The 23,755-nt window shown below is 58.9% G+C and overlaps 1 protein-coding gene across 1 annotated transcript; it reads right to left on the bottom strand.

The window, feature by feature from the left end:
• Positions 1-214: 214 nt before the first annotated feature.
• On the bottom strand, positions 215-19,515 carry LOC135407931 (keratin, type II cytoskeletal 80-like). The gene is made up of 9 exons (XM_064643352.1): positions 17,942-19,515; positions 10,761-10,975; positions 7,742-7,802; positions 6,845-6,940; positions 4,944-5,108; positions 4,465-4,590; positions 3,414-3,634; positions 1,727-1,782; positions 215-1,645 (listed from the first exon to the last, which is right to left on the bottom strand). The coding sequence occupies exons 1-9, from the start codon at positions 18,167-18,169 to the stop codon at positions 1,536-1,538; spliced, it is 1,278 nt and encodes a 425-aa protein (XP_064499422.1). The 5' UTR covers positions 18,170-19,515; the 3' UTR covers positions 215-1,535.
• Positions 19,516-23,755: the final 4,240 nt, after the last annotated feature.

A 23,755-nucleotide genomic window follows, 5' to 3' on the forward strand; every position in this document is an offset into this window, starting at 1 on the left:
ATCCCTCAGGAGCTCCAGGGAAACCCCCTGTGATCCCAAAGGGAATGAGGGGCTGCAGGGAACGGGGGTCCCAGGGGCACGAAAATTCCCTTGGGAAGCAATTCCAGCCTCCTGCGGTGCCGGAGCTCATCCGGAGCCCTCGGGTGAATCCTGCCGGGAAGGAATTCCCGCTCCAGGCGGTGGGAAATCGGGAAAGAACCGAGGACACGACGGATTTGGGGGGACGGAACTTTATTGGAAGAGCCCTGACCCCAAGGAAGGGGAGCTGCGGGAACAGGGATGTGGGAATGCGGGCGGGAATCCGGGAATTCCAGGGGGCTGCTTGGCTGGAGCCGGGAAGGGAAAATCCTGCGGGATGTTGGGATGGGCTGTGCCAGAGGCCACGGGAAGGTCCCCAAACCGACCCGGGGTGGGAATGTGGCACCTCCAGGGAGCTCCAGGAGCTTTGGAGCCTCGGGATGGGCCGGGGTGGGATCCAGGGAAGGGCCAATCCTGGGGGAAGATCAATAAATACAAACATGGGGGGGTTTTCCAGCTTTTTGGGGAGCTCTGGATTGGATTTGAGGAAGGAATTCCTCCCCGGGAGGGTGGGAATGGATTTCCCAGAGGATTCCCCATCCCTTGGGAGCGTCCAAGGCCCCCTGGGAGGGTGGAAAATGTCCCTGCCCACGGAAAGGTGGGATGGGAGGAGCTTTGAGGGCCCTTAAGGTCCCTCCCAACCCAACCCTTCCCGAGGTTTTCGGAATTCCTGCTAAATGGGAACCGATATCCCAATTTTTGGACGGTGTGTGGGGTCTGGAGCACCTGGAGAGGGAGAAGGAGCAGGAAAATCCCAAATCCCAGCTGGGAGGATTTCAGCTCCGGAGGGAAGGGATGAGGGGCCTCCCAAGGGCTGGAGCAGCCGAGGATTGTCCGGAGCCGGGAATCCAGGGGGGACAAATCCCCCTGGGAGGGCAATTCCCGACGGCTGGGAAAGCTGGACGGTGTTTTCCTTGGAAAGCCACGGCAGGGAACACCCCTGGGAGCGGGAGGAGGGGTTGGGGACACCGGGAAAGGGACAAAGGGGGGCAGGGACCCTCCCCCTCCTCCCCCAGGACATTCCCAGGGCGGCTGCAAATCCCCCGGGAAAGAGGGGATGGGATGGGAAGGGGAGAGTCCTGGAGGTCCTGGGATGGGAATGGGAATGGGAATGGGAATGGGAATGGGAATGGGAATGGGAATGGGAATGGGAGAGTCCCGGAGGTCCTGAAATGGGAATGGGAATGGGAGAGTCCCAGAGGTCTTGGAACGGGAATGGGAATGGGAGAGTCCCGGAGGTCCTGGGATGGGAATGGGACATTCCCGGAGGTCCCGTGTGGGTTCTGCTGGAGGGGGGTTGGGGGTGGGGACAGGGACCCGCGGGATCCTCTTCCCTCGGGAGGCCGGAATGTGGGACCAACGGCTTTCCAGGTGTTTCCAGGTGTTTCCAGGTGCTTCCCTGTTCCCATCGAGGATCTTCCCAGGTGGAATCCGAGCCCGGGAGGTCCCCGGGGGGGTCACTGGGCCCCCCGGAGGGTCTTTGTGCCACCTCCGTTGGGTGAAGAGCCGGGAATTCCCTGCCCCGCTCCGGCAAAAAGCCGGGAATGGCACCGGGCACTGGCGGAGACTGGAAGAGAGGGATGGGGGGGGTCAGGAACGGCCCGGAACGGCCCCAATTCCCGAATTTTGGAGGGGTGGGAGCACTTACGGGGCCGGGGCCGGGAGCGGACGGCGCTGATGACGGCGGGGATGGGCTGCTCCAGGCTGGGGGTGGAAGGACACGGATCAGACTCGGCCCCGGGCAGAGGGACCGCGGGAGGAGCTCTGGGAACAGCTGGAGAGGGTCAGGGGAACATCCAAGGAACCGCGGGAGGAGCTCTGGGAACAGCTGGAATGGTTCCAGGGAATATCCAAGGAACTGCGGGAGGAGCTCCGGGAACAGCTGGAATGGTTCCAGGGAATATCCAAGGAACTGTTGGAGGAGCTCTGGGAACAGCTGGAATGGTTCCAGGGAGCACCCAAGGAACCGCGGGAGGGGCTCTGGGATCAGTTGGGGATGGTCTGGACACCACCCCCCAGGGACATTCTGGAGAACATCTGGAGGGGTTCTGGAGAACATCCAGGGGAGTTCTGGAGAGCATCCAGAGGAGTTCTGGAGAACATCTGGAGAGGTTCTAGGGAACATCCAGAGAGGTTCTGGGGAACATCTGGTGCTGGTCTGGGCACCAACCAGAGACATCCTGGAGAACATCCCCAAAGGTTCCAGGGAACATCCAGAGAGGTTCTGGAGATCATCCAGAGAACTTCGGGAGAAGTTCTGGAGAACATCTGGAGAGGTTCTGGGGAACATCTGGGGACATTCTGGGCACCACTCCCCAGGGACATCCTGGAGAACATCCCCAGAGATTCCAGGGAAAATCCAGAGAGGGTCTGGAGAACATCTGGTGATGGTCTAGGGACCATCCAGAGACATCCTGGAGAAGTTCCTGAGGAAAATCTAATAAATTCTAGAGAACATCTGGAGATGTTCTGGAGAACATCCAGAGAACATCTGGAGAGGTTCCAGGGAACAGTCACAGAGATTCTGGAGAACATCAAGAGATCTTCTAGGGAACACCCAGAGAGGTTCTGGAGAACACCCAGAGAACATCTGGAGAGGTTCTGGGGAACATCTGGGGATGTTCTGGGCATCATCCCCAGGGTCATCCTGGAGAACATCCCCAGAGGTTCTAGGGAACATCCAGAGAACATCCGGAAGAGTTCTGGAGAACATCTGGAGAGGTTCTAGGGAACAACTGGTGATGGTCTGGGCACCCCCCAGGGACATCCTGGAGAACATCTGGAGAAGTTTCTTAGGAAAAGCTTATAAATGTTAGAGAACATCTGGAGGTGTTCTGGAGAACATCCAGAGAAGATCTGGAGAACATCTGGTGGCAGTCTGGGCACCACCCAGAGACATCCTGGAGGATGTCCTGGAGACCCTCTGGAGAAGTTCCTGAGGAAAATCTAATAAATGCTAGAGAACATCTGGGAAAATTCTGGGGAACAGCTGGAGAAGCTCTGGGGAACAGCTGGAGAAGTTTTGGGGAACATCTGGAGAAGGTCTGGGGAACATCTGGAGAAGCTCTGGGGAACATCTGGAGAAGTTTTGGGAGCCTCAACCCGGGGAGTTCAGGAAAAACTTGGGAGCAGCCGATGGGCCTGAGCTGCTGGGATTTGTCCTTCCCGTGGCCAAACCTGCTCCAAACTGGGGGTTTGGGCAGCGGGGGCTGTCCCTGGACATGGTCCCTGCATCCCACCCCACCCCACGATCTCCTGATGTCCCACCAGGCAGGAGGGCACCGGCGATCCCAGCGATCCCAGCGATCCCAGTGTTCCCAGTGTTCCCAGTTCACCTGCTCTCCTCTCCTTCCATGAGCTTCCTGTAGGTGAGGATCTCCACGTCCAGGGCCAGTTTGATGTTCATGAGCTCCTGGTGCTCCTTGACCAGCTGGGCCACGCGCTCCTTGCTCCTCTGCAGGGCCTCCTCCAGCCCCGCCAGCTTGGCCTTGGCGTCCCGCAGCGCCGCGTCCCCCTGCTCGCCCGCCTCCCGGATGTGCTCCTCCAGGAACAGGCACTGGAGAGTTGGGAATGGCAATGGGAATGTCACAGGGACACCCCCAGGGCCGCGTCCCCCTGCTCGCCCGCCTCCCGGATGTGCTCCTCCAGGAACAGGCACTGGGAATGGCAATGGGAATGTCACAGGGGGAACCCAGGACACCCCCAGGGCCGTGTCCCCCTGCTCGCCCGCCTCCCGGATGTGCTCCTCCAGGAACAGGCACTGGGAATGGCAATGGGAATGTCACAGGGACACCCCAGGACACCCCCAGGGCTGTGTCCCCCTGCTCGCCCGCCTCCCGGATGTGCTCCTCCAGGAACAGGCACTGGGAATGGCAATGGGAATGTCACAGGGACACCCCCAGGGCCGCGTCCCCCTGCTTGCCCCCCTCCTGGGTGTGCTCCTCCAGGAACAGGCACAGTTTGGATTTGGATGTGGATGTTTTCCATCCCCATTCCCACCTGGGACACGATTCCCAAGGACAGTTTGGATGTTTTCCATCCCCATTCCCACCTGGCTCCGCTGGGACACGATTCCCGAGCGCAGTTTGGATTTGGATGTGGATGTTTTCCACCTCCATTCCCACCCCCATTCCCACCTGGCTGCGCTGGGACACGATTCCCAAGCACAGTTTGGATTTGGATGTGGTTATTCCCATTCCCATTCCCACCCCATTCCCACCCCATTCCCACCTGGCTCCTCTGGGACACGATTCCCGAGCGCAGTTTGGATTTGGATGTGGATGTTTTCCATCCCCATTCCCACCCCCATTCCCACCTGGCTGCGCTGGGACACGATTCCCGAGCGCAGTTTGGATTTGGATGTGGTTATTCCCATCCCATTCCCACCTGGCTGCGCTGGGACACGATTCCCGAGCGCAGTTTCTGGATGCGGATGTTGAGCTCCGCGATCTCCCTCCGGCTCTCCAGGAGGTGCCCCCCGAACGTCCCGGCCTGGGAATGGCCCTCGCTCAGCTGGGGGGACATGGAATGGGAGCCAGGGATCATCCCAGTCCTTCCCAGTGCATCCCAGCCCTTCCCAGTGCATCCCAGCTCTTCCCAGGCTATCCCAGCCCTTCCCAGTGCATCCCAGCCCTTCCCAGTGCATCCCAGCTCTTCCCAGGCTATCCCAGCCCTTCCCAGTGCCTCCCAGCCCTTCCCATTCTGCTCCCAGCCCTTCCCATTCTGCTCCCAGCCCTTCCCATTCTGCTCCCAGCCCTTCCCAGTGCCTCCCAGCTGTTCCCAGTGTGCTCCCAGCCCTTCCCAGTGCCTCCCAGCCCTTCCCAGTGCCTCCCAGCCCTTCCCAGTGCCTCCCAGCCATCCCAGACCTTCCTCCTGGACAGGGCCTCTGCCTCGACCCAGCTGTGCCGGGCCAGGCTCTCGTACTGGGCCCGGACGTCCTCCACGACCCGGGACAGGTCCATGGGGCACGAGGGGTCGATGCCCAGAACCACCTGGATGTCCTTGAGCTCCGACAGCAGCTCCTGCAGCTCCTGCGGGACGGGACACTGGGAATGGCTGGGAACGGCTGGGGATGGATGGGAACGGCTGGGGATGGCTGGGGATGGATGGGAACGGCTGGGGATGGATGGGGATGGATGGGGATGGATGGGGATGGATGGGGATGGATGGGGATGGATGGGGATGGATGGGGATGGATGGGAGTGCCTGGGAATGGCTGGGAATGGCTGGGATTGGGGGGGAATGAAAGGGAATGTGGGATTGAGGGAGAGGGAATGGCTGGGAATGGCTGGGAATGTGGGATTGGGGCAGCGAGGAATGGCTGGGAATGGCTGGGAGTGCCTGGGAATGGCTGGGAGTGCCTGGGAATGCCTGGGAATGTGGGATTGGGGCAGTGGGAATGCCTGGGAATGTAGGATTGGGGGAGCAGGGAATGGCTGGGAATGTGGGATTGGGGGAGCAGGGAATGGCTGGGAATGTGGGATTGGGGCAGTGGGAATGGCTGGGAATGTAGGATTGGGGGAGCAGGGAATGGCTGGGAATGTGGGATTGGGGAGCGGGGAATGGCTGGGAATGTGGGATTGGGGAATGGCTGGGAATGTGGGATTGGGAAATGGCTGGGAATGTGGGATTGGGGGAGAGGGGATGGTTGGGAATGTGGGATTGAAGGAGGAGGAATGGCTGGGAATGTGGGATTGGAGAGTGAGGAATGGCTGGGAATGTGGGATTGGAGAGTGAGGAATGGCTGGGAATGTGGGATTGGGGGAGTGGGAATGCTGGAATTCCACTAAATCCCCAGGATTCCCCCATTTCTGAACCCGCTGGGTGACGTTTTCCAGGCCCTGGGATGGTTCTGCCTGAGGCTGGAGCAGCCTCGGGGTCCTTCCCTCCCTTCCCTGGGATCACCCCTGTCCTTGGATCCCTGGGAAAGGAGTTTGCTGGGACGTGGTTGGGATTCTCCAGCCCCTCCCCCACCTTCTCCAGGTGTCCCAACCTCGGAGTTCTTCCCCTGAGTTTGGGAACTTTGGGCTCTCTCGGGGCTTGGGATCAAACCCCGTCCCCGGGGAGCAGGAGCTGAGCCCCTCCTTGGGATGAGCCGGGAATTCCTGCCCGTTCCAGGGGAATCCAACCCCTTCCCCCAACGTCCGAGGGGCCAAAGGAACCTCCTGACCCGACTGAAACTGGGAATGTGAGCGCAGGGACAGGGATTGACTCCTTAGATCCGGGATTAACTCCTTAGACCCCGGGATTAACTCCTTAGACCCGGGGATTAACTCCTTAGACCCGGGGATTAACTCCTTAGACCCCGGGATTAACTCCTTAGACCCGGGGATTAACCCCTTAGACCCCGGGATTAACTCCTTAGACCCCGGGATTAACTCCTTAGACCCGGGGATTAACCCCTTAGACCCGGGGATTAACTCCTTAGACCCCGGGATTAACCCCTTAGACCCGGGAATTAACCCCTTAGACCCGGGAATTAACCCCTTAGACCCCGGGATTAACTCCTTAGACCCGGGGATTAACTCCTTAGACCCCGGGATTAACTCCTTAGACCCCGGGATTAACTCTTTAGACCCGGGATTAACTCCTTAGACCTGGGATTAACTCCTTAGACCCGGAGATTAACTCCTTAGACCCGGCCTAACCCATGGCACGGCCACGTTCGGCTCCCACTCTGCCAGAAATCCAGGAAAACTTGCTCCCTGGAGCGGATTTGCCCCCCCCAGAATTCCAGGTTTTCCCAGGGCCTCTCCCGGGGTCTCACCTGCTCGTAGATGGATTTCTTGAGCTCCATCAGCTCCTGGAGCCCCTTGAGCTTCACCTCCAGCTCGGTGCGGTGCAGGGTGCTCACGTCCAGGTCCTGGGGAACGGGAAGGGGCCGGGAATGCGGGATCGGGATCATTCCCACTGATCCCATTCCCCCAGAGGGATCCCCGTCCAGGGGAGGGGCCAAGGACGGGGGTTGGAGAAATGTGGAGGGGGGAGATGGCCCTGGAGAAGGGAATGATCCAGGGACACCTTGGAGCCACTTCCAGGGCCTGAAGGGGCTCCAGGAGAGCTGGAGAGGGACTGGGGACAAGGGCTGGAGGGACAGACACAGGGAATGGCTTCCCACTGGGAAAGGGGGGATTTAGGGGGGATTTTGGGAAGGAATTCCTGGCTGGGAGGGTGGGGAGGCCCTGGGATGGAATTCCCAGAGGAGCTGTGGCTGCCCCTGGATCCCTGGGAGTGTCCAGGGCCAAGTTGGATCCCCCTGGGATGGTGGGAGGTGTCCCTGCCCATGGACAGGTACTTCCACTCCCCTTCCTGCTGGATTTGGGAATGTTCCACCACTCCAAGCTCCTCCTCCAGGCCTTTATCCCCCCAAACCAGCAGTGGGACCAGGAGTGCTGGTCCTGGCTGAGCCTGGACCACCTCCAGGCTCTTCTGAGCCACTCCAGGGTTTTTTGGGAGCCACACGTGGCCCAGACTCCCTTTGGAATTGGGGTCACCACCCCCTGTCCTGCTCCAGACCTTTATCCCTCAAAACCAGTGGGACCAGGAGTGCTGGTCCTGGTTGAGCCTGGATTATCTCCAGGCTCTCCTGAGCCCGCCCAGATCCCAGATTTCCCAATCCCAGCCTTTCCCAGCCCATCCTGGTGGGATTTTCCCCCCCACCCACCTTTTTGAGCTCCATGAAGGTGAATTCCATCCCGCTGCAGAGCCGGATTTCATCCTCGTACCTGGAAAAGGGGGAAAAGCCCGGAATTACATCCCAGGGAAACCTCAGGGCAGCTCCAGGTTGGTCTGGAGCCCCCCCAGATTTATCCAAAGCTCCCAGTTTTCCTCTCCCCGGGCTGGGATATCCCGGGCTGGGATCCCAACCGCTGGGATTCCAGAGGCTCTGGAATAACCCCGGGAGCGTTTTAGGGCTGGAAAAGCCCCGGGAAGGGAGGAGGGAGTTTAATCCTGGCTTAATCCGGGAGCTGGGAAGCCTCAGGCCCCTCCCAGAGGGGGGAAGGGGGAGTTGGGCTTGGCCCAAATTCCTCAGTTTTCACCCCAAACCTTTCCCAGAGTCTGAGGCTCTTCCCAAGGGAACTCGTGACAATTCCAAGAGTTCTTCTGTCCCAACCGATCCCAAAGGATTTGGGAAGTACCAAAGGGTCTGGCAAAGGAATTCCTGGAAAACAGAGCCCATGGAGCAGCTGGGAAAGGGGGAATTCCCAAATATCCTTGTGAGGAACCTGCAGGAGTTTAAATTCAGGTGGGATAAGGCAGGACCAAGTGGGTCCCAAAAATATCCAAACCTGCTCCCAAAAAATATTCAAACCTGCTCCCAAAAATATTCAAACCTTCTCCCAAAAAATATCTAAACCTGCTCCAAAAATATCAAAACGTTCTCCCAAAAAATATCCAAACCTTCTCTCAAAAAATATCCAAACCTGCTCCTAAAAATATCCAAATCTGCTCCCAAATAACATCCAAACCTGCTCCCACAAAATATCCAAACCTGCTCCCAAAAAATATCTAAACCTGCTCCCAAAAATATCCCAACCTGTTCAAAAAATATCAAAACCTTTTTCCAAAAAATATCCAAACCTGCTTCCAAATAACATCCAAACCTGCTCCACAAAAATATCCAAACCTTCTCCCAAAATTATCCCAACCCGCTCCCAGATCCCATCCCACCCCTGTCCCAGCCCTGCTGACCCCCGGGAGCTGAGCCCGGCCTGTCCAGCCCAGGCTCAGCCAGGATGGACCAGGCTGGGATCTGCTCCCAGCGGGAATGGGGGCTGGAATGGGGGCTGGAATGGGGGCTGGAATGGGGGCTGGAATGGGGGCCTGGAATGGGGGCTGGAATGGGGGCTGGAATGGGGGCCTGGAATGGGGGACTGGAATGGGGGACTGGAATGGGGGCCCTGAGCTCAGCTACAGCCTCACACCCGACCCTGGCCCAGGCTCAGCTCAGCCCAGGCCCAGTCCAGCCCAGTCCAGCCCAGCCATTCCCAGTTCATTCCCGTCCATCCCAGCCATTCCCAGTCCATCCCAGCCATTCTCAGTCTGTCCCAGTCTGTCCCAGTCTATCCCAGTCCATCTCAGACCGTCCCAGTCTATCCCAGTCCAGCTCAGTCTGTCCCAATTGGTCCCAGTCCATCCCAGTCCACCCCAGTCTATCTCAGACCATCCCAGTCTATCCCAGTCTGTCCCAATTGGTCTCTGTCCATCTCAGTCTCTCCCTGTCAATCCCAGTTCATCCCAGTCTGTCCCAGCCGTTCCCAGTCCGTCCCAGTCAGTCCCAGTCCATCCCACTCTGTTCCAGTCTATCCCAGTCCATTCCAATTGGTCCCAGTCCATCCCAGCCCATCCCAGTCCATCCCAGTCAGTCCCAGTCTGTTCCAGTCTATCCCAATCCGTTCTAATCAGTCCCAGTCCATCCCAGTCTATCCCAGCCCATCCCAGTCCATCCCAGTCTATCCAGTCCACCCCAGTCCATCCCAGCCATTCCCAGTCCATCCCAGTCTATCCCAGCCCATCCCAGTCTATCCCAGTCCATCCCAGTCTATCCCAGCCATTCCCAATCTGTCCCAACCCATCCCAGTCCATCCCAATCCATCCCAACTCCTGGAGAACAAATCCCTCCCGGAATTCCCTGGGAATGTCCCGGTTGGATCCCCCTGGGATGGTGGGAGGTGTCCCTGCCCACGGAAAGGGGGGATGGGTGGGATTTAAGGTCCTTTCCCACCCAAACCATTCCAGGATTATTCCATGCTGATGAATATCCCGAGTGGGAAGAGACCCCCAAGGATCATCCAATCCCAATTCCTGCCCAGGACACCCCGAAATTCCCACCATGGACCGGGTGGGAATGTTTGCTCATCCCGAGCAGCCAATTCCATAAATCCGCCTGGAGAGCAAGCTCTGGATCGGGATGATGGGGTGGAGAACAAACATTCCCTGTTTTCCCGGCTCTCACTCCCGACATCCCCATTCCCAGAGCTCTTCCCTGGCCTGAGGCTCCTTCCAGACCCTGCATTCCCTGGAATTTTACTTCGATGAGTTTTCTTCCCTCTCTCATTTACCAGGAAAAGGCTGGGATCCCAAATTCCCAAACTCACAGTTCCAAACAGGGAACACCTTCCTGGGAATCCCAGGCTGGAGCTGCCAAACCAATCCCACCTTCTCTCTGTGCCCCTGAATTCCCTGGAATTCCATTTGGATGGGTTTCTTTCCCTCTCCCATTACCCAGGAAGGAGCTGGGATCCCAAATTCCCAAACCCACACTTCCAAACTGGGAATTTATCCCTTGGAACCACAGGCTGGAGCTGTCAAACCAATCCCACCTTCTCCCTGTGCCCCTGAACTCCTTGGAATCTGTGCCCCTGAATTCCCTGAATTCCATTTGGATGGGTTTCCTTCCCGCTCCCATTACCCAGGAAGGAGCTGGGATCCCAAATTCCCAAACCCATGGTTCCAAAACCGGAATTTCTCCCTTGGGAATCCCAGGCTGGATCTGTCAAACCAACCCCACCTTTTTCTTCCCTCTCCCATTACCCAGGAAGAGTTTGGGATCCCAAATTCCCAAACCCACACTTCCAAACTGGGAATATCTTCCTGGGAATCCCAGCCTGGATCTGCCAAACCCCCCCCCCTTGTCCCTGTGCTCCCGAGCTCCAGCCCCGCCCCTGGAATGTGGCACCCACTTGCTGCGGAAGGCGTCCATGGTGCCGAGCACCTTCTCCAGCTCCCGCTCCAGGTTTTCCTGCTCCAGGCTCAGGGCCTTCCTCTCCTGGCTCATCCTGCCCATGAACTGCTCGTAGATGGCCCGGACGTCGGCGTCCGACTGGGAATTGTCCTGTTCCTTCAGGAAGTTCCACCTCGTGGTCAGCACCTTGTTCTGCTGCTCCAGGTCCTGCACCTGCGGGAGCGCAGCCGGAGCCGTCACACACCGGGAGCCGGAATTCCCGGCGGGAAAGGAGACCCCGGAGACCTCCCGGGAGCTCCCAGAGGGAAAGGAGACCCTGGAGACCTTCCGGGAGCTCCCGGAGGGAAAGGAGACCCCGAAGACCTCCTGGAAGTGGATCTGGGGCCATCAGAGACTCTGGGAGCTGGAGCCAGAGCACCCAGTGGGAAAGGAGACCCTGGAGACCTCCCGGGAGCAGATCCGGGGCCGTCAGAGACTCCGGGAGCCGGAGTCGAAATTCCCAGCAGGAAAGGAGACCCTGGAGATTTCCCAGGAGTGGATCCAGGACCATCAGAGGCTCCAGGAGCCAGAGCTGGAGCTCTCGGTGGGAAAGGAGACCCCGGAGACCTCCCTGGAGGTGGTGGGAAAGGAGACCCTGGAGACCTCCCTGGAGCTCCTGGTGGGAAAGGAGACTCCAGAGATCTCCTGTGAGCAGATCCAGGGCCATCAGAGGCTCCGGGAGCCAGAGCAGGAATTCTCGGTGGGAAAGGAGACCCTGGAGACCTCCTGGGAGCTCCCAGTGGGAAAGGAGACCCTGGAGACCTCCCAGGAGCTCCTGGAGGGAAAGGAGACCCCGGAGACCTCCCAGGAGTGGATCCAGGGCCATCAGAGGCTCTGTGAGCCAGAGCAGGAATTCCCGGCGGGAAAGGAGACCCCGGAGACCTCCCGGGAGCGGATCCAGGGCCGTCAGAGGCTCTGGGAGCCTGAGCAGGAATTCCCGGCGGGAAAGGAGACCCTGGAGACCTCCCGGGAGCGGATCCAGGGCCATCAGACACCGGGAGCCGGAGCCGGAATTCCCGGTGGGAAAGGAGACCCCCCCTGGAGACCTCCCAGGAGCATCAAATTCAACACTTCCACATCAAAATGCACACTTTCACATCAAAATAAACACTTTTGCATCAAAATAAACACTTTTGCATCAAAATAAATATATTCGCATCCAATTCAACACAATCACACCAAATCCAACACCTTCTCACCAAATTCCCTGGGAGATGTTCCCACCCCTTTCTCATTCCCATTTTGGATCCATGTCCTCATCCCAACCATTCCCTGGGATTCTCTGGGGGATGTTCCCACCCCTTTCCTATTCCCAGTTAATCCCAACCCATCCCAGGTCCCTGAGTTAATCCCAACCCATCCCAGGTCCCTGGGAGTTAATCCCAACCTCTCCAAGGTCCCTGGGAGTTAATCCCAACCCATTCCAGGCCCCTGGGGAGTTAATCCCAACCCCTCCAAGACCCCTGCAGAGTTAATCCCAACCCATCCCAGGTCCCTGAGTTAATCCCAACCCATTCCAGGCCCCTGGGGAGTTAATCCCAACCCCTCCAAGACCCCTGCAGAGTTAATCCCAACCTATCCCAGGTCCCTGAGTTAATGCCAACCCATCCCAGGTCCCTGGGAGTTAATCCAAACCTCTCCAAGGCCTCTGGGTTAATCCCAACCCCTCCAAGGTCCCTGGGGAGTTAATCCCAACCCATTCCAGGTCTCTGAGTTAATCCCAACCCATCCCAGGCCCCTGGGAGTTAATCCCAGCCCCTCCAAGGCCCCTGGGGAGTTAATCCCAACCTCTCCAAGGCCCCTGAGTTAATCCCAACCTCTCCAAGGCCCCTGGGAGTTAATCCCAACCCCTCCAAGGCCCCTGAGTTAATCCCAACCCCTCCCAGGCGGCCGGAGTTTGGCAATCCCAGATTCCCTGTGCTGCCTGAGCCGGGCTCTGCCGGGACCTGCCTGGGCTGGGCCTTGTTTTCCTTGGAGAAATCCTTGGAGAAATCCTCCTGCCTCCTCCCGGGAGAGGAGCAGCCGCCCTTCCCTGGCTTTGGATCCCTGGGGATCCTCCCTGGAGAGGAGCAGCCGCCCTTCCCTGGCTTTGGATCATTGGGATCCTCCTGGAAGAGGAGCAGCCGCCCTGCCCTGGCTTTGGATCCCTGGGGATCCTCCCTGGAGAGGAGCAGCCGCCCTGCCCTGGCTTTGGATCATCGGGATCCTCCCTGTGTGCCAGCCCACGGAGCCGGGATGAGTTCCCAGCTCAGTTTAGGCGCAGGATTTGAGGCCGGCGGGGCCTCCCCGGCTCTTCCCGGGATGAGGGGGGTCCTGCCCTGAGACGCTGCCCGGCCTTGTCAGGCCGAGAGTGTGGTAGCCCTGACCCCCTGACAGCTCTGACCCCCTGGCAGCTCTGACCCCCCGGCAGGTCTGTCTGACCCCCTGGCAGCTCTGACCCCCCGGCAGCTCTGACCCCCTGGCAGCTCTGTCTGACCCCCTGGCAGCTCTGACCCCCTGGCAGCTCTGACCCCTGGCAGCTCTGACCCCCTGGCAGCTCTGACCCCTGACAGCTCTGACCCCCGGCAGCTCTGACCCCCTGACAGGTCTGACTCCCTGGCAGCTCTGTCTGACCCCCTGGCAGCTCTGACCCCCCGGCAGCTCTGACCCCCTGGCAGGTCTGTCTGACCCCCTGGCAGCTCTGTCTGACCCCCTGGCAGCTCTGACCCCCTGGCAGCTCTGACCCCCTGGCAGCTCTGACCCCCCGGCAGCTCTGACCCCCTGGCAGCTCTGTCTGACCCCCTGGCAGCTCTGACCCCCCGGCAGCTCTGTCTGACCCCCTGGCAGGTCTGTCTGACCCCCTGGCAGCTCTGACCCCCCGGCAGCTCTGACCCCCCGGCAGCTCTGACCCCCTGGCAGCTCTGACCCCCTGGCAGCTCTGTCTGACCCCCTGGCAGGTCTGTCTGACCCCCTGGCAGCTCTGACCCCCCGGCAGCTCTGACCCCCCGGCAGCTCTGACCCCCTGGCAGCTCTGTCTGACCCCCTGGCAGCTCTGACCCCCTGGCAGCTCTGACCCCCTGGCAGCTCTGACCCCCCGGCAGCTCTGACCCCCCAGCAGCTCTGACCCCCTGGCAGGTCTGTCTGACCCCCTGACAGCTCTGACCCCCTGGCAGCTCTGACCCCCTGGATCATGAGGCCGACGGTCCCAGCCTGGCCAGGCCGGGCTCAAGGCCTTGGGAGGGCTCCTGAGAGCCTGGACAATGTCCTGTGTCCTAAAACCGGATCTATCCCCACTAAAACTGGATCTATCCCCACTAAAACCGGATCTATCCTCACTAAAACCAGATCTATCCTCACTAAAACCGGATCTATCCTCACTAAAACCAGACCTGTCCTCACTAAAACCAGACCTATCCTCGCTAAAACCGGATCTATCCCCACTAAAACCGGATCTATCCTCACTAAAACTGGATCTATCCCCACTAAAACCGGATCTATCCTCACTAAAACCGGATCTATCCCCACTAAAACCAGATCTGCCCTCACTAAAACCAGACCTATCCTCACTAAAACCAGATCTATCCCCACTAAAATCGGATCTATCCCCACTAAAATCGGATCTATCCCCACTAAAACCAGATCTATCCTCACTAAAACCAGATCTATCCCCACTAAAACCGGATCTATCCCCACTAAAACCAGATCTATCCTCGCTAAAACCAGATCTGTCCTCGCTAAAACCAGACCTGTCCCCTCTAAAAGTGGGTCTGGGGTCCCCAAAATCAGACCTATTGTCCATAAATGAGATCTAGCATCCCTAAAACCAGAGCTACCCTCCCTAAAACCAGAGCTACCCTCCCTAAAACAGACCTAACACCCCTAAAACCAGACCTATCCTCCCTAAAAACAGACCTCTCATTCCCAAAACCAGACCTGTCATCCCCAAAACCAGCCATAACATCCCTAAACCCAGGTTTATCCTCACCAAACCCAGATTTATACTCCCTAAATCCAGGTTTATCCTCTCTAAATGAGACTGAACACCCCTAAAACCAGACTTATCCTCCCTAAAACCAGACCCATCCTCCCCCAAAACAGACCTGTCATCCCCCAGACCAGCCCTAACACCCCTAAATCCAGATTTATCCTCCCTAAATGAGGTGTGACAGCCCTAAAACCAGAGCTACTCTCCCTGAGACCGAACACCCCTAAAACCAGACCTATCCTCCCTAAAACCAGATCTATCATCCCCAAAGCCAGAGCTGTCATCCCCCAAAACAGACCTATCATCCCTAAATCCAGCTTTATCCTCCCTAAAACCAGACCTGTCATCCCCCAAACCAGCCCTAACACCCCGAAATCCAGATTTATCCTCCCTAAATGAGACAGAACACCCCTAAAACCTCTCCCTAGATGAGACCAAGCCCCCTAAAACCAGATTTATCATCCCCAAAACCAGCCCTGTCATCCCCAAAACCAGCCCTGACACCCCTAAATCCAGATTTATCCCCCCTAAAACCAGAGCTTTCATCCCCAAAACCAGCCCTAACACCCTTAAATCTCGATTTATGCCCCCTAAATGAGACATAACACCCCTAAAACCAGACCTACCCTCCCCAAAACCAGCCCTAACACCTCTAAATCCAGATTTATCCTCCCTAAATGAGCCCGAGGCCCCCTAAAACCAGAGTTATCCTCCCTAAAAACAGACCTATCATCCCCAAAACCAGACCTGTCATCCCCAAAACCAGCCCTAACATCTCTAAATCCAGACTTATCCTCCCTAAATGAGCCTGAGCACCCCTAAAACCAGATTTATCCTCCCTAGATGAGACCGAGGCCCCCTAAACCCTCTCCCCCGGTGAGCCCGAGCCCCCCTAAGCCCGGCCCTGCCCTCTCTAAATGAGACATTACACCTCTAAACTCAGACCTACCCTCCCTAAAAACAGACCTGTCATCCCCCAGACCAGCCCTAACACCCCTAAATCCAGAATTATCCTCCCTAAATGAGCCCAAGGCCCCCTAAACCCCTTCCCCAGGTGAGCCCAAGCCCCCTAAAACCAGATTTATCATCCCCAAAACCAGACCTACCCTCCCCAAAACCAGCCCTAACACCTCTAAATCCAGATTTATCCTCCCTAAATGAGACATTACACCCCTAAAACCAGACCTACCCTCCCCCAAACCAGCCCTAACACCTCTAAATCCAGATTTATCCTCCCTAAATGAGACCGAGCACCCCTAAAACCAGAGTTATCCTCCCTAAAAACAGACCTCTCATCCCCCAAACCAGACCTACCCTCCCCCAAACCAGCCCTAACATCTCTAAAACCAGATTTATCCTCCCTAAATGAGACCAAACACCCCTAAAACCAGACCTACCCTCCCTAAATGAGACATAACACCTCTAAAACCAGACCTACCCTCCCCAAAACCAGCCCTAACACCCCTAAATCCAGACTTATCCTCCCTAAATGAGCCCGAGCACCCCTAAAACCAGATTTATCCTCCCTAGATGAGACCGAGGCCCCCTAAACCCTCTCCCCCGGTGAGCCCGAGCCCCCCTAAGCCCGGCCCTGCCCTCTCTAAATGAGACATAACACCTCTAAAACCAGACCTATCCTCCCTAAAAACAGACCTGTCATCCCCCAAAACCAGCCCTAACACCCCTAAATCCAGACTTATCCTCCCTAAATGAGCCCAAGGCCCCCTAAAACCTCTCCCCAGGTGAGCTCAAGCCCCCTAAAACCAGATTTATCATCCCCAAAACCAGCCCTCTCATCCCCAAAACCAGTCCTCTCATCCCCCAAACCAGCCCTAACACCCCTAAATCCAGATTTATCCTCCCTAGATGAGACATTACACCCCTAAAAACAGACCTATCCCCCCTAAATGAGACATAACACCTCTAAAACCAGACCTACCCTCCCCAAAACCAGCCCTAACACCCCTAAATCCAAATTTATCCTCCCTAAATGAGACCGAGCACCCCTAAAACCTCTCCCCAGGTGAGCCCGAGCAGCCCTAAAACCAGATTTATCATCCCAAAACCAGCCCTCTCATCCCCAAAACCAGCCCTAACACCCCTAAATCCAGACTTATCCTCCCTAAATGAGCCCGAGCACCCCTAAAACCAGACCTATCCCCCCTAAATGAGACATAACACCCCTAAAACCAGACCTACCCTCCCCCAAACCAGCCCTAACACCTCTAAATCCAGATTTATCCTCCCTAAATGAGACCAAACACCCCTAAAACCAGACCTACCCTCCCTAAATGAGACATAACACCTCTAAAACCAGACCTACCCTCCCCAAAACCAGCCCTAACACCCCTAAATCCAGACTTATCCTCCCTAAATGAGCCTGAGCACCCCTAAAACCAGATTTATCCTCCCTAGATGAGACCGAGGCCCCCTAAACCCTCTCCCCCGGTGAGCCAGAGCCCCCCTAAGCCCGGCCCTGCCCTCTCTAAATGAGACATAACACCTCTAAAACCAGACCTATCCTCCCTAAAAACAGACCTGTCATCCCCCAAAACCAGCCCTAACACCCCTAAATCCAGACTTATCCTCCCTAAATGAGCCCGAGGCCCCCTAAAACCTCTCCCCAGGTGAGCTCAAGCCCCCTAAAACCAGATTTATCATCCCCAAAACCAGCCCTCTCATCCCCAAAACCAGTCCTCTCATCCCCAAAACCAGCCCTAACACCCCTAAATCCAGATTTATCCTCCCTAGATGAGACATTACACCCCTAAAAACAGACCTATCCCCCCTAAATGAGACATAACACCTCTAAAACCAGACCTACCCTCCCCAAAACCAGCCCTAACACCCCTAAATCCAAATTTATCCTCCCTAAATGAGACCGAGCACCCCTAAAACCTCTCCCCAGGTGAGCCCGAGCAGCCCTAAAACCAGATTTATCATCCCAAAACCAGCCCTCTCATCCCCAAAACCGGCCCTAACACCCCTAAATCCAGACTTATCCTCCCTAAATGAGCCCGAGCACCCCTAAAACCAGACCTACCCTCCCTAAATGAGACTGAACACCCCTAAAATCAGAGCTACCCTCCCTAAATGAGCCCGAGGCCCCCTAAACCCCCTCCCCCGGTGAGCCCGAGCCCCCCTAAGCCCGGCCCCGAGCCCCCCCAAGCCCGGACCTTCTCGATGAGCGTCACGAACTGGTTGTTGAGCGCTTTGATCTCGTCCTTCTCCTGCCGCCGCAGCTCCTGCAGCTCCGGATCCACGTCCAGGCTCGGGGGGGGCCCCCGGAGCGGCCCGGCCGTGCCCAGGGGGGGCCGGGGGGCACCCTCGGGGGTCCGAGCCCGGCTCATGCCCTGGGCCGAGCTCAGGGACCCCCCCGCGAAGGCTGAGCTCGGGTTCGTCATGAGCCGGGACGCGGCTCCTGCCCCGGGACGGGACGGGACGGACGGGGGGGAAAAGGGGGAAAACAACGCGAGGGAGGGATGGATTTGGGAGGGGAGGGATGGATTTGGGAGGGGAGGGAGCGGCGGAGCCGAGGGTGGGAATTGAGGCGGGCGGGGAGGGAATTCCAGCGGCGGGAGGTGCCCGGGCCGGGCCGGGCGGGCCCGCTGATGTCACCCGGACACAGCGCCGGGATGAGCTCCCGCTCCCGCCCCGGCCCGTCCCTCCTTCCCTCCGCAGCTCCCCTGGAATGTGGAGGCACCGGCGGTTCCCGCTCCCTCCCCGGCCCTTCCTTCTCGAGTTTCTGTGTCCTCCTGTTCCAGTCCTGGGTCCTTCTCCAGTCCCTTCGTCCTCTCATTCCAGTCCTGGGTCCTTCTCCAGTCCCTGTGTCCTTTCATTCCAATCCCAGATCCTTCTCCAGTCCCTTCGTCCTCCTGTTCCAACCCTGGGTCCTTTTCCAGTGGCTGCATCCTTCTCCAGTCACTGTGTCCTCCTTCTCTGAAACCAGCCCTAACATCCCTAAAGCCAGACCTATCCTCCCCAAAACCAGACTTATCATCCCTAAATCCAGCCCTATCCTCCCTAAAACCAGCCCTATCCTCCCAAAAAACAGATCTATTATCCCTAAATTCAGATTTGTCCTCTCTAAATCCAGACCTATCATCCCTAAAACCAGCCCTATCCTCCCTAAAACCAGCCTTAACATCCCCGAACCCAGCCCTGTCCTCCCCAAAGGCCCGGAGGTGGAATCCTGCCCATCCCAGGGGTGATCCCTGAGTGATCCCCGAGTGATCCCCGAGTGATCCCCGAGTGATCCCTGAGTGATCCCGGGATCTCCCGCTCCGGATCTGCCCCTGGCCCTGCCGTGGGGCTGCTTGGGCCGAGCTCTGGGCGCGGTTTAAGGGTCACTTAAACCCCCCCAGGGAGCCTCGGAGGGGCTTCAGCCTCTGCAGCTGAACCCGGGGGGGGTCCTGCAGCCCTTCCCCGGGGGCTGGAGGGGGAGCCCCGCCCTGGAAACCCCCCGGGGGGGTTAGTTGGGCTCGGAGGGGGCAACGATTCATTTCTTATCAATTAGCAACTCTCCCTAATTGCCCTTCATTAGGTCTGGGGCACAGACACGGGGACGGACCCTGAGCCCGACCCGAGCGAGCTCGGCACCAACCAGAGGGGCAGCCGGGTTTAGTTAATCCTGGCCTGCCTGGGGATCCTGAGAGGATCAGCCGGGTTTAGTTAATCCTGGCCTGTCTGGGGATCCTGAGAGGATCAGCCGGGTTTAGTTAATCCTGGCCTGCCGCAGGACCCTGAGCCGGAGCTGCGGGAGCTCGGCACTAACCAGAGGATCAGCCGGGTTTAGTTAATCCTCGCCTGCTGCGGGGACACTGAGCCGGAGTTGAGCAATCTCGGCACTAACGAGAGGATCAGCCGGTCTTGGTTAATCCTGGCCTGCCGCGGGGGGTGAGGAGTGTCCGGGCCGAGCCCAGCCGGGACCGGGCCGAGCGGGTCCCTCTCGGGGTCAGCCCGGGTTTAACAAAGCCCGAGTTCGGGTTGTTCCCGGCGGGGGAGGGGCTGTGCTGCCCCTTCCGGGGGTCCCAGCGCTGGGACAATCCCGGGCTGGGGCTGGGGGGGCTGCAGCCCCTCAGTCCTGCCCGGTTTGGGGCTGCAGCCCCTCAGCCCTGCCCGGTTTGGGGCTGCAGAGACCCCCAAACTTCAGCCCTGTCCGGTTTGGGATTGGGGGGCTGCAGAGACCCCCCTCCTTCAGCCCTGCCCAGTCTGGGGCTGCAGAGACCCCCAGTCTTCTGCCCTGCCCAGTTTGGGACTGGGGGGGGGTGGGACAGTGGGGCCAGGCCAGTGATTGGGGGGGGATCCAGGGATACCATGGGGGGATCCAGGGATACTGGGGGGGGAGGGATCCAGGGATACTGGAGAGGATCCAGGGATACTGGGGGGGGATCCAGGGATACTGGGGGGGGATCCAGGGATACTGGGGGGGGATCCAGGGATACTGGGGGGGATCCAGGGATACTGGGGGGGGGGGGATCCAGGGATACCATGGGGGGAGGGATCCAGGGATATCATGGGGGGATCCAGGGATACTGGGGGGATCCAGGGATACTGGGGGGGATCCAGGGATCCCTCAGAGTGCCCCTGCCCAGCCCCGGGACAGTGGGGGGGAGTCTGGGGGGGACACGGGATGGGGGGACACTGCAGGGATGGGGGGGCACGGGGGGGACACTGCAGGGATGGGGGGACATTGCAAGGACAGAGGGACACAGGGGGGACACTACAGGGACGGGGGGGGGGACACTGCAGGGCCGGGGGTGGGATGGGGGGGACACTGCAGGGACAGGGGATGGTCCCAGGTGAGAATTCCAGCCTGGCCTGGGGGGCTTTGTGGGCCCTGGCCGGGGGCTGGTTGGGGGGGGGCTCTCAGCCCTTCCCGAGCTCCTCCCCATCCCTGCTCCTTCTCCCCCTCGCTTTTCCCTTCTCCCCCTCGCTTTTCCCTTCTCCCCTCTCTCTTATTCCTCCTCTTTCATTTATCCATCTCCCCCCTCACCGATTCCTTCTCTCACTTCTCCCTTCTCCCCCCTCATTCCTTCTCTCTCACTTTTCTCCCTCCTCACTTATTCCTTTCCCCCTCCCTTATTCCATCTCCCCTCTCCCTTATCCCCTTTCACTTTTCCCTTCTCCTCTCCCACTTATCCCTTCCCTCCTCAACTTTTCCCTTCTCCCCTCTCACTTTTCCCTTCCCTCCCTCACTTTTCCCTTTTCCCTCTCACTTTTCCCTTCTCCCCTCTTCCCTCTCCCTTCTTTCCAGGCTCATCCCCGCTCCTGGTCTCCCATTTCCACTCCTGCCTCCCCTTTTCCTTCCTTTCGGCGCCCGCCCGGCCCCGCCACCTCCCGCTCCTCCTCCGGCCCCTTCCCTGCTTCATTTTGGGATCCCAAATCAACCCCCTTTGGGATCCCAAATCAACCCCTTTGGGATTTCTGGGGGGAACGACGCGAAGCCGAAACTCTGCCCCGGGCGCGACGTCACCGCCGAGGAATTCCCCGCCGGCTTTGGGAGTTTGGGGAGTTTTGGGAGCTTGGGGAGGCAGGACGGGACGTGCCCGCAGCTGCTCCGCTCCCAGGAGCGTTCCCAGCTCCCGCTGCTTCCAGGAAAATTCAGGGATTGAGAAGAAAAAAACACCTAAAAAGGATGGAAAGGGTGGTGACGTCACCAATTCCTGCCGGGATGGGCCGGTTGTTCCCTTCCCACCCTCGGGCGATCCCGTGGGACGGGGGGAGGGAGCTGCGGGTGCCGGAGCTGCCCCGGCAGCAGCTCCCAGGGGGAATCCTGGAATCCTGGGAATTGTGGAATGGTTTGGGTGGGAAGGGGTGTTTAAAATCATCCAGTGCCACCCCCTGCCCTGGGCAGGGACACTCCCACCATCCCAGGGGGATCCAGCCTGGCCTTGGACACTCCCAGGGATCCAGGGGCAGCCACAGCTTCTCTGGGAAACCCATCCCAGGGCCTCCCCACCCTCCCAGCCAGGAATTCCTTCCCAATATCCCCCTAAATCCCCCTTTCCCAGTGGGAAGCCATTCCCTGTGTCTGTCCCTCCAGCCCTTGTCCCCAGTCCCTCTCCAGCTCTCCTGGAGCCCCTTCAGGCCCTGGAAGTGGCTCCAAGGTGTCCCTGGATCCTTCCCTTCTCCAGGGGAACATTCCCAGCTCTCCCAGTCTCTCTCCATGCCAAAGGTTCTCCAGCCCTTGGAGCAGCTCCGTGGCCTCCTCTGGGCTCATTCCAACGGCTTCACCTCCTCCCTGTGCTGGGAATCCCCCCTGGAAGCAGCTCTGCAGGGGGGTCTCACCTGAGGGCCCCCCTGCCCTGCCCCCCCCGGGGTGCAGAGGGAGAGGAACTGGGCGAAAAGGAAGGAATTCTGCTTCCCTTAGGAACTCCATGGGCTCCCTGGAAGGCTATTCCAGAGTCCAGGAATGAGGCTGCCCCGGGAAGCTGCGGCTGCCCCTGGAGCCCTGGGAGTGTCCAAGGCCGAATTGGATCCCCCTGGGATGGTGGGAGGTGTCCCTGCCCGTGGAAAGGTGGGATGGGATGGGATTTAATGCCCCTTCCCAACCCATTCCAGGATTCCTTGATTCTGGAGCCAGGCTGGGAGAGCTGGGAATGTTCCCCTGGAGAAGGGAAGGATCCAGGGAGAGCTTGGAGCCCCTTCCAGGGCCTGAAGGGGCTCCAGGAGAGCTGGAGAGGGACTGGGGACAAGGGCTGGAGGGACAGACACAGGGAATGGCTTCCCACTGGGAAAGGGGGATTTAGGGGGGATACTGGGAAGGAATTCCTGGCTGGGAGGGTGGGGAGGCCCTGGGATGGATTTCCCAGAGAAGCTGTGGCTGCCCCTGGATCCCTGGGAGTGTCCGAGGCCGGGTTGGATCCCCCTGGGATGGTGGGAGGTGTCCCTGCCCATGGAAAAGTTGGAACGGGATCATCTTTAACGCCCCTTCCCACCCAAGCATTCCCTAAATCCCTGATCCCCGCGTGCTCCCAGCCATCCCTCACTCCCAGCCGTGCCCGGGCCATACTGGGAGGCTGCAGATTCCCAGTTCCCCCCCCACCATCCCGTCCTGTCCCTCGGGCAGTGCCCTCTCCTTCCCCCATCCCGGCCCTGGCAGGAGCAAAGGAGCCGCACCGGGAGCATCCCGAGGATTTGCGGCCCCGGCGCTTCCCAACGAACGCCCTCATTCCCTCCCGCTCCAGCCGCGATTCCAGCGGCTCCCGGCGCTCCGGTGTCACCTGCAACGAGGCGCTTTGTTTGCTCGGTGACTCATTCCCGGATTAATGAGCTGCTGCCGCCTAATGAGCCGCGGGAGCGGCCGGAGCGGCTCCGTCTGTGCCACAGCTCCGGGGGAAAATCCACCGGGAACGGGGTTTTAGGGAAAAAAGCACGACCTGTGACATCCAAGGGGTGTTTTTGAGACGTTTTTGGGGGGCTCTTCCCCTCCACTGAGGGGCTGTGGAGGCCTTGGAATGTGGGAAGGAGGAATCCTTAGCACAGGATCATGGAATGGGCTGGGTTGGAGGGACATTAAAGCTCATCCAGTGCCACCTTTCCACGGGCAGGGACAGCTCCCACCATCCCAGGGGGATCCAACCCGGCCTTGGACACTCCCAGGGATCCAGGGGCAGCCACAGCTCCTCTGGGAAACCCATCCCAGGGCCTCCCCACCCTCCCAGACAGGAATTCCTTCCCAAAATCCCCCCTAAATCCCCCCTTTCCCAGTGGGAAGCCATTCCCTGTGTCTGTCCCTCCAGCCCTTGTCCCCAGTCCCTCTCCAGCTCTCCTGGAGCCCCTTCAGGCCCTGGAAGTGGCTCCGAGCTCTCCCTGGATCCTTCCCTTCTCCAGGGGAATATTCCCAGCTCTCCCAGCCTGGCTCCAGAATCAAGGAATCCTGGAATGGGTTGGGAAGGGGCATTAAATCCCATCCCATCCCACCTTTCCATGAGCAAGGACACCTCCCACCATCCCAGGGGGATCCAACCCGGCCTTGGACACTCCCA

Source organism: Pseudopipra pipra (assembly GCF_036250125.1).
Source record: "Pseudopipra pipra isolate bDixPip1 chromosome 30 unlocalized genomic scaffold, bDixPip1.hap1 SUPER_30_unloc_1, whole genome shotgun sequence".
Classification (NCBI taxonomy): domain Eukaryota; kingdom Metazoa; phylum Chordata; class Aves; order Passeriformes; family Pipridae; genus Pseudopipra; species Pseudopipra pipra.